This window comes from Corapipo altera, unplaced genomic scaffold (assembly GCF_003945725.1).
Source record: "Corapipo altera isolate COAL_440 unplaced genomic scaffold, ASM394572v1 24b, whole genome shotgun sequence".
In the NCBI taxonomy this organism is placed as follows: Eukaryota; Metazoa; Chordata; class Aves; order Passeriformes; family Pipridae; genus Corapipo; species Corapipo altera.
Window position 1 is genome coordinate 2970392 of NW_020884888.1, and position 15746 is coordinate 2986137.

Consider the following 15746-nt stretch of genomic DNA (forward strand, 5'->3'; position numbering starts at 1 on the left):
CCCCCCCCCCCCCCCCCCCCCCCCCCCTTCCTTCCCAGGCTTAACTTCTTTCCCAGTTCTCTATTCACTCTCCCCCAGCAGTGCAAGGAGATGGGGAATGCAGGTTGTGGTCAGTTCATCAAAGTTAATATTGCTGCTTCCTCCTCAAAAAGAGGTCTCCTTCCCCTGCTCCAGCATCGAGTCTCTCCCACAGGAGACAGTCCTCCATGAACTTCTCCAACATGAGTCCTTCCCACAGGCTACAGTTCTTCACAAACTGCTCCAGCATGGATCTCTCTCACTGGTGCAGTCCTTCAGAAAGAGACCACTCCAGCATAGGTACCCGGTGGTGTCATGCCATTGAACCTGCTCCTTTCTCCACATCCTCCTTTGGACATCCACCTGCTCCAGCGTGAGGTCCTCCATGGGCTGCAGGGGCACAGCTGCCTCACCATGGTCTTCACCACGGGCTGCAGGGGGAATCTCTGATCCAACACCTGGACCACCTATTCCCCCTGACTTCTTTGCTGAGTTTGGTGTCTGCAGAGCTGTTGCTCCTCCCTTATCTGGCCGCAACTACTTCTGCACAACATTTTTTCCCCTTCTTAAGTATGTTATCACAGAGACAATAATACCATTGCTGATGGGCTGAGCCTTGGTCAGTGGCAGGTCCATCCTGCAGCCAGCTGGCATTTTATCTGTCAGTTGTAGAGGAAGGTTCCAGTAGCTCCTTGGAGAAGCCATTCCTGTAGCATCCCCTGTCATCAGAACCTTGTCACAAAAACCCCATACACTCATATTAATCAGCTTTCCTGCTAGAACAAAAATCAAGACACTACGCAATGAGGATTAACAGCCTCAGAGTAACAGCTCCTATTTAATTTCGTGTATTCTCTGCTTTCTACCCTCCATTAACTTCATAATGGTAGAAAATTCCTTTCTGAAAAAAAAATGTAATACCGAGAATGGAAAGCCTTTGCTAAGAAAATGCAATAGCACTACATACTTGGGAAGAATCACAGAATCAATTAGGTTGAAAAAGACATCTGAGATCATTGACTCCAACCTATGACTGAACACCATCATGTCAACTGGACCACGGCACTAAGTGCCATGTCCAGTCTTTCCTTAAACACCTCTAGGGATGGTGATCCCACCACCTCCCTGGGCAGCCCATTCCAGTATCTAATCACCCTTTCTGTGAAGAAATTATTCCTAATGTCCAACCTAACCTCTGCTGGCACAGCTTAGGACGATGTCCTCTTGTCCTGTCACTACTTGCCCAGGAGAAGAGACTGACATCCTCCTTGTTACGACCTCTTTTCAGGTAGCTTCTACAATAGAAGAGTGCTGTACAGTAAATTTGGTTGCATTTGATAGGACATAGAAAAATCTTGGTCAAAAAGGCCTTTCCCATGCAGCCTGCACTTTCAATAGTTCATCTTGAGTTTGAAGGTGGAGGTGAACTTCTAATATTAAATTTTAAGTACTGTCTGTCATTAGCTTTGTGTACTACTTAAGGACAACCAGGTCTTCAGACTCATTAGCCAGAGAGCAGCACATGTTGTTCCAACACCCACACCTGCTACAGAATACAGCCATGCGTGAGAGAGAGCAGAGAAGCAGCAGCTGGCATTTGACATCCTGTCCATAAGGGCTACAAGCAGAACTGTCAAATAGACTTCTCATCACAAGATGAGCCTCAGGGATCTCAAGAAGTGAACAAGGACTACCTGCTTACCTGTCCTAGAAATCAGAAGTCTGTTAAGATTAGATGCCTGTCCAGGTATAGTAGAAAATGCTTAAGATTTCCATTATTTCAAGCAATAAAATATGTTTTAGAAGTTTGGCTAATGTTTGAGTTTTTAGTATTGGAAAGCCTTATCTCTCTACTCATATTTCATTACGTAGAAAAATTGCACAAATAAACTTTGTAGAAACTCAATTTTGAAAGTTTTTGAAGGTTGGAAAAGACTAAACAAAATAGAATTCAACTGCATTAATTACTAATGCACTAGTTAACTGTAAGAACCCATACTGTATTTATCCTGAAAACATTATTTGAGACAGCTGCCACTGCTTTATGGACAACTGAATGTGTCATTATTCAAAGGGTCAACCAAACTCTTCTTGCAGAAGTCACAAAGTTCTCAACACATCACTCAGGACCCTGAGTCAACACTTGTGAAAAAAAGCAGCTCCCAACAAGTGATGTGATCCAGCTAATGTGTTTTCCTTGTAGTGCCTATGCACTGATGTCTAGAAGGGCAGTACAAATATGCTCCATGTCCAGGACTGCTGAGTACTGTTATTGTTGCATTGAGACTATTGTAGTTGTACCTTTACCTGAAGGCTCTTTAGAAGTACCTTCTCATGGGTTTTATACACATCTTTCACAAAAACCTTCAGAGAAGTAAATTAAATAAACAACTTAAACAACCTGTAAGCTGGTTCACTTATCTCTGGGCAAATGCTGACACGCTGAGCAGAGCCTCAGGTTAACTTTCACATGTAGCGTCTAACAAGCTGGTAAGCCACCTCTGAAAGGGTGACAGAACAATCCAGGACCTGCAGTGACAAGTAGAAGCTGTCAAGCAACTCAAGAGCAGCCCTACCAAATCAGATCTGGTATCTGGTATCCCTGACCTAGTATTTTATATCTGATAGTACAACCTACCTACTTGTCTAGAGACAATTGTGAGAGTGAAACAAGCAAATTTAACACTAGCCATAGTGCAGCTGTAACCAGAATTTTTGGTTAACTGCAAATTGCACATTTAATTTTAAAACACCATTTAATTATGTACTTCTCACAAGCACAACAGCTTCAACAAATGGAAATATTATCTGGAAAGCGTGAAAACAGTCCTCTTCATCTCCTTCAAAACCCACTCTTTGTAAAGTTCATCAGGAGTGACAAGAGGACACAACATCAAATTGAAATACACACCTCAGACTATTAGTACCATCACTATGTACTTGTTAGACATTCTTGGAATTTTTAAGAGATCAAAAGAAATTATTCAACTCACAGTAAGACTGTACTATAGTAGTGAATACCCTTTCTTTGTGCTGACTGCATTCCTAGAAAACCAAGGGCCTTTTAAATTTCAAGATCCAAACTGCACCACTGAGAAAATGATTATCCAAAATGTGATACAGATGAACTTGTTCAGATGAGGTGTAGTATTTTGATGACAGCAATTTATTTCCTTGAGTGATGGTTATTTTGGGTTTGGGAATTTGCGTGACTTTTTTTTGTTGGTTGGTTGGTTTTTGTTGTTGGTTTTTTGGGGGTTTTTTTTGTGTTTTTGTTTTGTTTTGTTTTTTGTGTGTGGGGGGGGGTTTTTTCTTGTTGGTTTGGGGTTTTGTTTGTTTATTTGTTTGTTTTGTTTGGGTTGGGTTTTGATTTGTTTTGGGTTTTTTGGGGTGTTCTTTTGTCAAAGCAATGAAAACTGGAAACTTCAGGAATTCTTTTTCTTCAATGAGATTAAATTATTTCCAATTCTTTCTTTTTGTAAGTTTTTTTTGAAAAGGAACTTCGGAGAAATAAAAAACAAGAACAAAAAAAAGGGAATGAACACAGCTCTCACTATTCTTTCAGCCTATGGTTTCTTAGATATTATGTGGAAGACTGAATTAATTTAGCAATGTTACTGAAGTAACACTACTGAAGAGGAGAAATGTGCTTTCTTTTTAATGTTCACTTTTCACAGGCTCCTTAAAATCACGGATCCCTACTGATCTGCAGAGGTGAAGCAGAAAAGTACACAAAAACTGATGCGCACTGCTGCTATCCTCCCCTCTTTTTTCCACATATCCAAGAGAAGAAAATGCTCGCTGGAAAATGCTCAGTAAGGCTTGACCACTGATCAAAGCTACCTTGTTTACTCTTATTGCCACGTGCCTTGCAAGTCAGAGAACTACTGTCCTATCTTCCCCTACAAAAAGGGGGAATGTCTCCAGAAATTAGTGACCACAATAAAGATCTGAATTTTCAGATAATTCAAGACCAAGTTTTCTTCTCTTTTTATACAGATGTACGGAATTTCAGACTGAAATTTGTACCAAAATTTGCACCTTTGGGCAACTTGACATGAGTTGGTAAAAACAGTTTTTCAAACTGGAAGTCCAATTTAGCCTCTTCTGATTATATGATACACCCATCAACAAGTACATGGACCATGAGATAATATGTGTTTACCTATCATAAAATGCATGCAGAAGTAAAACTGGCTAACTCATCCGCTGTCTTGAAGTGTGCTGAAATGCACCACTACCTCACTAGAAAAGGTGAACGTAAGCTAAACGACCAAATAATTGGGTTTTGAGGCACAAAAGGTAATACATTTTCCTCCCCTCCTGTTGCCCTCCAGTTCACTAACTTCTTACCCAAAAGGGTAGATTTCATAAACAAAGCTATTACCCTTTTTCATTCCACATATAGAATTCCTGTGCTTGATCAAGCCTAAGAAAACCCAACTCAAGAGGGAAGTTCATTGTTTAAAGTGTACTTTCAAATGTGGTCAAAACAAATGCAGACATGTTTTCAGCACCAGAGAGATGCAAGTCTGAGAAATAACTCAATTTACTTACACGATCAGGTAACCTCAAAACCAGACTGGCAAATGTTAATTGTGGCTTTTCTCCCTAACTTGCCTTTGTTAATGTACCTAACTGTCTACTGCTTATGCAAACAATGCTCTGAGCTGCTCTTTCCAAAAAAAGCCGTTGTTGTGGAACTAAAAATTCAGACTTTGTAATAAAGAATGTAGCAGTGACAACACATTAATACCACCACTTGAGAATTTTTTCTATTCAAAAGAGGATCGGTTCCTGAATATACAGCAAAAGTTGCTTGTTAGTTCCACAAACAGGCAGCTTCCCTGGCATGAATACCAGCCATTCAATCCATCTTGCACTGAATGTTGCCAGCCAGGAGGATTCCTACAGCCTTTTTTAGAGAAGGTTTCCTTAGAAGCATTTTGGCATACCACTTCCATTCAGAGCAACACCTGGTATTCCATTTTGAAAAGCACATACTTGCTCTAGAGATTAATAAAGAACTACGGCGTGCTATGGAAAAGGCTATGCAAATCCAACTGCTATCCACCTACAGGAGTGCAAAACAAAACGTTCATATAATCCAGGAACTATTATTTATGTTAAAGTGCCTATATGTTCTTTTGATTGCTTCGTTGAAGAGCTCAAGGACAACAAAAACTCGTTCAGTTGGAAAATTTAAGAACACTTAAATGTAACATGGAGATACAATACAAAATCTTTGATAACTAAAAGGAAGCACTCCATACACCAGTCTAACTCCTACATGTTAAGCACTTGCAACATTAGACAATATTACCCTTCTACTTCTAAACCATTTTCACACCTGTGAATAAACAAACAAAAATACCATCACAAACCCCATGTTTACAAGATTATGTTACTACAGAACAATTTTGCTCTATTGCTGTTTGAAAATACAGGATTTGCATGGTTCTAAATGGTTACACTCATTCTGCTTAATACAAACATGTTTCTCTAAAACAAAAGCAACAGCATAATTTTTTTTATTTTTCCATATACATCTGAAAGAACTTCAGGAATTGCTCTTACATTACTGCTGTAACTGATGTTTAGGAGTTATCTTACCATTTGAGAATTCATTTTATGCATAAAGCCAAAAAAATAATCCGATTCAGTATCTAGAGTAGATTAATTAGTAATAAGTTGGCACTAGAATCTATATCACTGCACATTGACATCATTAGCTTTAAACAAGGCTATTAATGGAATGTAATATAACTTAATGAGTAAAAAATAGAATTTAAGGTTCTAGCTAGCAAGGGTTATAATTTGTCAATGAATTAAGAAATGTAAAATAAATCCATGCAGAAAGCTATAGGCTCATAGTACCATACAGCAGTTTTACTGAACTATAATCAGAGTTGTTTGCAATCATTAATTCATAAATCATCCTTTGGGGATTTCCCTACCTAATCTATCTAAAACCATCTGTTAACAATGCTGAATAGCAAGAAAGCTGCTCTAATTCTTCTTGTGCAGGATCACAGAGAGGTAGTTTTGATTTCATAGTCATTCTAATGGAGAACTACAACAATTTGTTTAATCTGTAGAAAAGTCATTAATCAGATCTCAAAAATATGAAAGATAAAATTCCATTGAAAAAGATTTTCAGCTATGTCAGTAAAAAGCATCTTCCTTCAGCTACTTGAAACACTAGTCTGACTCATTTATCACATCAAAGACTAAGGTATAGAACATTATAAAGCAGTAGCCAAGCTTAAAGCCAATTTCAGTATCCAAGGGTTCACGGAAAAAGAAGCCTGAAACCACAGCTGTTTCATGATAGTGCTGTTGCACATGTGATAAAATGTTCAAGTGTAATTTTCTTTGTAAAGCAAAATATCATTAGTGATAGTAATATCAATAATTATTAATGTAACAAAATTTTAACAATATTTTAATTTACCTCTTTAGTCTATTCTATGGTACTACTGGCCACCACAGTATACCTTAAAAACCACAATTGTAAATGACCCTCTATTTCTCTTTCACTTTTCATAACGACCTAGCTCCAATGACTAAAAGCTGTCAATTAAAAACCAATCTCAGTAAAAGGAAAACTGTAATCACATCAGCCAAGAAATACAATTGATACTTTTACTGAAATAATCACCTTTTCGACATCCAGATGACAATCTCCTAAGATTAATTTTTCTGCATAAATCCAAGAGAAAGAATTAGGCTCCTTTAGGGGCTCAGAGCACCAAGTGTAGGCTGTAGGCTGAGTAACAGTTGAGCTGCTGCCAGAAAAAGAACTTGTATGGAGTGGAAGATGCTTAACACAAAACAGAAGCTCACAACTTAACCCACAATACCTATGGAACCACGGGGAAAGGGGCAGTGAGTTACTGACTAATTGAAAGTAACGAGGTGCAACTCTGTTCCCAGGCAGCATACCAAATGCTTCCAGACTCATAGCAGTCAGAGCGTAGGACTCTGCATCCACGGCAGTTTCCCCGCAGTACAGATGTAAACTAAGAAGAGTTTAGCAGGAGGTTTGATTCACTCTGTACAAGTTATAACGCAAGCTTTTACACCACAATTCATAATTTTATTACTCAACAGTAGTGCCAAGTTTCAAGTCTAAAGTGAGTACCAAATTAACTCGCAAGGGAGAAAATTCTGGAAAAGGGGGTAACTTCTCAAAGCTTGCAACTTACCAGGGTTTTTGAAGTAACAAAAAACAAAGACTAGGTCTCAAGAAGCATTTTAAAAGGAGTGTGCTCAGATTTATTTTTTTTCCCCTCAAGTGCACTGTGAAAAGCAATGAGTTTAAGACAAATATGGATCACCCGACTTTTTCCAAAAAAGGATTTTCCCATCCACCAAGAAGAGCCATAAGGGGCAAGCACAAGCCCTGGCACCATACTGGAGCAGCAACAGCCAGCAATGTAAAAACCCTTTAACACCTTAGACATATGAAAGGGAAAGACCTAGAGGTACCAAAAAAATGCCCAGTGAAACAAGGCAGCCAAGGGACTTGCTAGAACAAATCTGTCAGTGCATCTGCTGCATGGGAAATGCAAATAAGTTGAAATGGATCTGAGCTTGGACTGAATGCTGAAGTTCAGGAAGGGAAGGAGACTATGCATATTTCTTAGTTTTATGAATATTGTCCAGAGTGTATGAGACGCTTCTATTTAGAAGATGCTTCTATTTAGAAAAGGGCCACGGCAGACCTCGATGAAGAAGATGGTATCTACATTCGATATCGTACCGATGGAAGCCTATTTAACCTAAGGCGACTGAAGGTCCACACTAAGACCTTAAACCATCTTGTCCGGGAGCTGCTTTACGCTGATGACGATGCCCTCGTCACCCACACAGAAGTAGCTCTGCAGCGTTGAACATCCTGCTTTGCTGAGGCTGCTGAGCTTTTCGGGCTGGAAGTCAGCTTAAAGAAGACAGAAGTCTTCTATCAACCTGCACCTCAGGAAATCTTCCATCATCCCCATATCACCATTGGCAAATCAGAGCTCAAATCAGTCCAGCAGTTTAATTACCTAGGTAGCCTCATCTCCTCGGATGGTAAGATTGACAGAGAGATAGACAACAGGTTAGCAAAGGCATATAGAGCTTTCAGAAGGCTCCATAAAAGAGTTTGGCAAAATAAACACTTGAAGAAAAGTACAAAGATCAGTGTTTATAGAGCCATTTTGCTGTCTACTCTGTTATATGGATCTGAATCATGGGTCATCTACCGCCACCACCTGCGACTCCTAGAACGCTTCCATCAACGCTGTCTCCGTACAATCCTAAACATCCACTGGTCAGATTATGTGATCAATACGTCTGTTCTAGAACAAGCAGCAGTCACAAGTATTGAGGCCATGTTGCTGACAATTTAGCTGCGTTGGGCAGGGTACGCCTCCAGGATGAAGGACCACCGCCTCCCTAAGATTGTGCTTTATGGTGAACTTGCCACCGGCTGCCGCAAGAGAGGAGCCCCGAAGAGAAGATACAAGGACTCCCTGAAACAACATCTCAGCCTTGGCCATACTGATCTTCATCACTGGTCTACTCTGGCCTCCAATCGGAAGGCCTGGAGACACACTATCTTTAATGCTGCTGCTTCTTTTGAGAATGCACGCAGGACCACTCTAGAGGAGAAAAGACAATGCAGAAAGAATCGTGTCCTGCTGATACCATCCAAGGAGTCTTTCTGCTGTGCCTTTTGCAACTGGACTTGTCTATCGTGCATTGGCCTCTTTAGCCACCAGCACGCTTGTAGCAAATGTCGGTAGAGCCCTTCACAAATCTTCGTTCATGAAGCCTAACCATGATGATTTAGAAGAGTGCCACACACGTACAACCCACACAAAATAAGCCTTGTGAAGCTCCTTGAATACATCCAGAGGAAATATTCTTCAGCAAGGAAGCATACTAAGGTCCACGTCTACAGCTATACTGAAAATCTCAGTCTGAGTTGCTGTTCAGAGTTCTGCTGCTACTGGCTTAAAACATGAGCAACCTAGTAGTTTCCTGTCACCTCAGAATCACAGAAGGGTCAGGCTGGGAGGGACCAGAGTGAGTCATCGGGTCCAACCACTCTGCTAAAGCAGACTATTCCTGATCACCTTCTTGTCATCCATGTGGATAGAAATGGCCTCCAGAACAAGGCGCTCCATCACCTTCCCAGGGACTGAGGTGAGGCTGACAGGCCAGTAGTTCCCTGGGTCCCCCTTCTTGCCCTTTTTGCAGACTGGGGTGACATTTGATTTCTTCCAGTCCTCAGGCAACATTCCTGATCACCACAATCTTTCAAAGATGATCCTGAGTGTCCTTGCTATGGTGTCTGCCAGCTCTCTCAGCACTCATGGATGCATCCTGTCACAGCCCATGGACTCATGGATGTCAAGTTTGCCTCCCTGACCAATGGAAAGTCTTCCTTCCAACATTCCTTTACCCTAGTCTCCTGGGTCTGAGATTCCTGAGGGTTGGTCTTGTCAGTGAAGACCGATGCAACGAAGGCGTTCAGTAACTTTGCCTTCTCTGCATCCTCTGTTAACAGGGTTCCCCCTCCATTTAGCAACAGGCCCACATTATTCTTAGCTTTCCTTTTGTTATTTATGGATTTGAAGAAGCCATCTAAGGACTTCCAAGCCAATGAATCCACAAAACAGCTTCCCCTGAGACACTGCTAGCCTACAGACAAAATTCAAAGATCAGTGTCATGGAACAGTAGCATAGTGAACTTCATATCTACAGTTTTACACTTTTCTTAAATCTCTCTCTCGGACAGCTCATGCTTTTTCAGTGCCATGGATAATAATATCAGTTCCACTAAAGATACAGTAAAGTACCAGCTATTACAGTCCATTTCTTCAGACATTATAACCCTGATGTACTCAGTTACTTCCTTACCACAGTTTTGTTCTATTCCTTTGAAAGAAAATAAGAACAGAGCAGAGCAGCTCTTCATAATTGTGCTAAACTACAAAAGAAAGCAAAGTGATCTCTACTCCAGAATGTACCTATGTGATGTACTCTGAGAATCTGTGTAATCAAAGTGACTGCAGAACAGGCTATAAAAGTGTTAGATAAAATGAACTGGAACAACTTGACAACATTAGATATTATTCACTAAGATTTCAAGGGGCTAAAAGATACAACGAATTATATCAACTTCCTCATGCAATCTCCTGCCTAAAACTAGATCGACAGTTGAGGTATGAAGGCTGCCCAACACTTGTACATGGAAAATCAATACAAAAAGTTAGGAAGAAGTAGTGGAGACCTGCATAATTATGAGATATTGACAAAGACTCAACATAGTGTTTGTTAAAGGAATTGCTGCCTCACAAAACAACCAGATTTCTCTATAGACATCACAGATCACTGTGGATAAGAAGGCACTCTGCTGAAAGAAAACTAGGCAATAAAGTGCATACTATTTCAAAGGACATTAAGCAAGTCTATGACAGAAACAGAAGCCCTTTTGTATGAGTATTTTACTTATTAAGAGACAGTATGATGAGAAGATGAAGGTTAAGAGAAAATAAATGACTGTACACTTTAATAGAGGGAGATGACCGATGGACTTACATAGAAACCTGCATTGTAACATGGATTATTACATATAATCATAAAGAGGGAGGAGAGATAAGCAAACTTCCTGTCAGATCATCTTTCCAGCTTGTCCCTCTGTCTAGCAGCCCTGTTCTCTACAGTATCAGACACTCTCCAACTCACTGTGGAGGAGTTCACATGCCTGTTGAACATGCTGGCCCATCACCCCAACATTCAGACCATTAAAAAAGATGTTAAACAGTACTGTCCCCCATATCAGTCCCTGATAATTGATCAGAAAAAAACAGAGAAAAGGTCACAGATTATATACAGACCTCTAGTTTGATGTACAATGGCTATTCTACAGTCATATCTTCAGTCTGAAAACTGCATCAGGGAGCTTTCTACAAAAGTAGAAAAACATCAGCTGTTGGTTCTTCTTTGGGCTCTAATAATTAACTCCAGAAACTTATGGAAAAACAGAATACTGACAGAATATTATGTAATGGTATATAACGTTTACTGAAATAGGAATTATTTTAGCTAGCTTCAGAGAAAGCAAGGAAACAACACCAAAGAACAGGTTTGTTTTATCCAACTCAAGGCATGTGCCACTGTTAACTTATGTAGAATCTAAGACTGAAAACAACAAAATTCAGAAGCTTTGGTATCATGGGCTTTTTGTAGTTAAATACCGAAAAGTTTAAAAACTTTTATTTTTGACTATATAGATCAAGTCAATTCCAAAACCTCTGACAGTATATCCTATACCAAAAAAATTGGAAAAACATGTTCAGTAATACACAGGCACACAATCATTCTCCAAAGTGCCTATGACAAAATGGGATTTCTGAAGGTTGAGCAGCTAGTTGTAATCACAGAGGTCTGCCCTCTGGATGCTGGAGGATAGGTCACCTTCAACTGTGAAAACTGTCTTCTTTTGGGAATACAGACGCATAGAATGATTTGGGACAGAAGCAACCTTAAAAGTCATCTAGTTCCACCGACACCCTGTCAAGGGCAGGGACACTTTCCACTAGACCAGGGTGCTCAGAGCCCCACCCAATCTGGCCTTGGACACTTCCAGGGATGGGGCATCCAGAGCTTCTCTGGGCAACCTGTTTCACTGTCCCACCACCCTCACAGAGAAGAATTTCTTCCCAATATCTAATCTAAACATATCTTTTTTCAGCTTAAAGCCATTCCCCTATGTCCTATCACTTCATGCCTTTGTAATAAGTCCCTCTCTAGCTTTCTTGTAGGTCCTTTTTAGGTACTGAAAGGTTGCTACAAGTCTGTCCAGAACCTTCTCTTCTCCAGACAGACAAGAGCTCAGAGCTTCCCTCCTTTCCCCAAGCACCTCATTGTAAAGGTTGACAAGATCCTATTCTGCAGTTTCTCAGAAGGCTTCCTTAGAACAGATCTAGACAGACAAACTCCTACAGCTGTGAAAATACCCAACTGCTGCTAGAGCAGCACCCAGGTACATAATGGCAGCTGTGGAAGTCACTGGTGGAACCACATCCTGGAAAGTGCTTTTCCCCGCCTTTGCCTTTCCTCAACTGCTTAAATGACTTGTTATTAAATGAGTCAGCACTGACCACTTCAAACACCCTTCCTGACTTGTGTTGCCAAAAACTTTCCATAAAAAAAAGTAAAATCCAAAATAATTAGACTGGAAATGGGTAGCGGCAGTGAAGGAAATGTCTAGATTTTTAAAGAATGCCATACCATTTATGCGTGGAACACTGAACTAAAGACACCTATCCAGAAGAAGAAAATTCTACTTATTTTAAAGAAAATTGTGGTGTTTGGCCCCAGAAGCCCCATTTTCTGAACTGCATGCCACATGCTTTGCAAAATAGTGTACAATGATTCTTTTCACAGTACAGCTATGTATATAGTGAAGAAGTATTAGCACATATGCTTAATACTGCGGCTTAAATCTATCATCTTCTTTTGTCATTTGTGGCACTTCTAGAAATAAGCTGCATCAGGGTCTGAATAGACTCCAAGGGTAATTTCTCCCAGTGAAAACACAGGAATTCTATACCACTGCTGGTAGCAAATATACTCTGTTACAACACAGTCTATAAGAAAAAAAAAATCAAACAAAACAACTCTCATGTTTGCTGACTAAGAGCAAGTGGTCAACACATGTTTGCAACATTAAAATCAGGACGATGTACTGTACAGCACATGAATTTAATAACAATCAATGCAGCTTTTTTTCCTTAAAGAAAAGATTTAGCTCCTCCTGAAAGACTGAAAGTGAGTTTGTCAGACAGAGCACCTTTTGTTTCCTCAGAACGTAGCAACGTTCTGACTCTTTTTTTCAGTAGTATACAAGTATCACACTTCTCAGCTTTTAACAAAATGGTAAACTGTAAAGTTAACTTCACAGGAAGAAAAAAGCCCTTTGCAAGTGTATTTCCACAAGCAAAAAAACAAAGTCCTGAAGGTTACTGCCATACACAGCTTATGCAGAACCTAAAAACAAATTCTGAGACTAAGTACCGTATAAACACCATTTTGCATAAATTCCCAAACAAAGCCAGCCAGTGAGATCTCTACTGAACAATGTAAATGAAACACTACAGACAGAACTGATTAGCCACTACAGTAAGTGGGGCATTTTAGGAGTCAAGTGTAGAGAGCTACTGCTGACACCATCAGCAACTTCAGTCTGGATCTGAACAGAGCTCAGTGCTCACGCTTCAAGGGAACAAGCTTGTCTGGAATCCTTTAGCAGCAAAAGAGTAAGCTCTGAGTGTTCACAAATGCTCAGACACCTTACCCTGCATATAGAGGAAGTGAAAGCTGCTTATCCCTTCTGGAAGATGCTGTCACAGGTTTTGTGGTCAATGAAAAATTATACATGACATATTACATGTCCAACAAACCCACAGAGAAGTAAAACCGTTGTTATTAAAGAGTATTCCAGAGAAATAAGAACGTGTACATCTTCATTTAAATCTGTTAAAAGTAAGAATTTAACATTTGCAACTACATTCAGCTTTTGCAATTGGATCTGCTTCTGATTGCTCTTAAGTTTCCTAAAAGAGGTCTCTGTATTTTACGCCAGTTGTTTCAGGACTAGGAAATTTATTTAACTTTACTTTGCCTTGGAACAAGTGGTTCGGGCTTTGCAGAACTGACTGATTTCTCCAAACAGAAAAATAAATATACATTACCATGATAAGTACAGAAACACAATCACCAATCACAAACCCTTCCTGCAGCCCAGCTGTACAAACGCAAAACAAGGCTTATCACATTTGTTTCCAGATCGGCTATGATGGTATAAACACAACTCGACCTCACCAGGACTAATTATTTTTGTATAGCTCTTACATACTGCCTAAAGATTTTGTACAGATAGGTTTTTACTAGCTAACTTTAATGATCAGTGCCCAAAGCACAAAAACTCCATACAGCAAACACTGTGCTGTTTTCATAGATTATTTTTCAAGGAAGAAAATTTTATGGGTATGTCAAACGCCAGTTTTGTAACTAAATATTGCCAAACACCGACTTTGTAACTAAAAAACTCAACAAAAACCCTACCAACGCCGAAGTGGCAGGCAAACAATTACTTACCACACCGATTTTTATTTTATTTTAAGGTCATTTAGCACTGTGAGGGAGACGTTAAGAGGTCACCCAGACACAGTCTGCGTATTACTGAACTTCATAAAATCGGACACTACCCTGCGACGCGGTTCGAGCTCCAATCCATGCAACGCTCAAGCCAGACCGCGAAAACACAAAGCTCCGCCAAAGCCCCTGGAAGACGAGCGCTCTCTCGCCAGCGCCAAGCTCCGAGGAAAGGAGCGCGCTCCCACGCGGACAGCCGCCAGGCGGGAGGCTCGGGAAGCCGGGAGCACCCGAGCGGCGGGGCAGTCCCTCCGCCCGCCACCCACCGCGGCATCCCGGGCTCGCCCCGCCGGCGGCACCGCAGCGCCCGGCGTTACGCAACGCTCCCCGCGACCTTGCGGGGAACTTCGGAGCCCGTCTGGGGACGGACGTGCGAGCGGCATCACCCGCACGGCCCCCGCTCAGCCAGCCGCCACCGGCCGGCGGGACCCCGGGACGGGAAGAAGGGAGGGAGGGAGGGAGGGGGAGCGGCTCGGAGCAGCCACCCCCGCCCGCGCGGCCGGACAGAGGGGGCTCCGGAGCGCCGCAACTCGAGCGCGCAAACTTCGGCGGCGGCGGCGGCCGAGCCCCGTCCCGAGCGGGCGGCGGGAGGCGGTCAGAGCCTCCCGGCGGGAGCCAGCGCTGCCGCCCGCCTCTCGAGGGCTGCGGGGCGGGGGATGGGGGGGGTGCAGGTGTCTCGCGGCAGCATTCCTACCTGCGACACCAGCGGCACCAGCGTCTGCTCCACGGAGCGCGTGCGGATCTCCAGCCCCGCGTCCGCGCCCAGTCCCGACGAGGACGACGAGGAGACGCCGCTGCTGCTGCACGGGGACGTGGCCATAGCGGGGGAGCCGGGCCGGGACCCCCCGCCGCCGCCGCCGCCACGCACGCTCCCGCACGGCCGACCCTTCTCCCGGCGCTCCGCTCCGCTCCGCTCCCCTCCGCGCCGCTCCGCCCCCGCGGCCGCCACCGCCCCCTCTCCCGTTCCCTGCTCGAAGCCGCGCGCGCGCGCGCTCAGCCGAACCCCCCCCTCCCCGCCCTTGGCGGCCCCTTCCACGCCCCTCGGGACGGGATAGATTTAAAGAGGCAGCTCGCCCTTCTCCGCTTCCCGCCCCTCCGCGGAGCCGGATCCCGGTGTTTGCTGCCTACCCTCGTGCTCCTCCTTTCCCGCGCCCGTAGCCCCCCGCCCCACCCCGCAGCCGGCGGAGGAGGGGAAGCTGGGAGTCGTCCCGCCGCCGCGGCTGCCAGCGGGGGTTTCCCCGCCGGTCTCGCCCGAGGCAGGCTGGCGGGTGCAGGCAGAGGATCTGTGCCCGAGTGGGGAAAGCGGACCGGGCAGTGGCTGAGGGGCTCTGATGGCCCTAAGGAGGCGGGAATCCGGGCCGGTCACCGGGGCAGCAGCGGGGCTGCAGCGGCTCCGGCTGGCGCGAACCCCGGGAAGGGTGGTCCCGGTCGGGAAGTGAGGGGCGCCGGTGTGGGGGCCAGGGAGAGTCAGCCGGGGAGCCGCTCTCTTTTTGGGGAGGGCTGCAGTCACGGTT

At 43.3% G+C, this 15746-nt stretch overlaps 1 protein-coding gene across 1 annotated transcript in view; it reads right to left on the reverse strand.

Annotated features, from left to right (window-relative positions):
* CTNNAL1 (catenin alpha like 1) overlaps positions 1–15124 on the reverse strand; it is a 57956-nt gene extending 42832 nt beyond the window's left edge. The window contains exon 1 of the mRNA XM_027644002.1: positions 14927–15124. Within this exon, the coding sequence (XP_027499803.1) occupies positions 14927–15052 (126 nt within the window). The 5' untranslated portion in view covers positions 15053–15124. The remainder of the gene's footprint in view (positions 1–14926) is intronic.
* Positions 15125–15746: the final 622 nt, after the last annotated feature.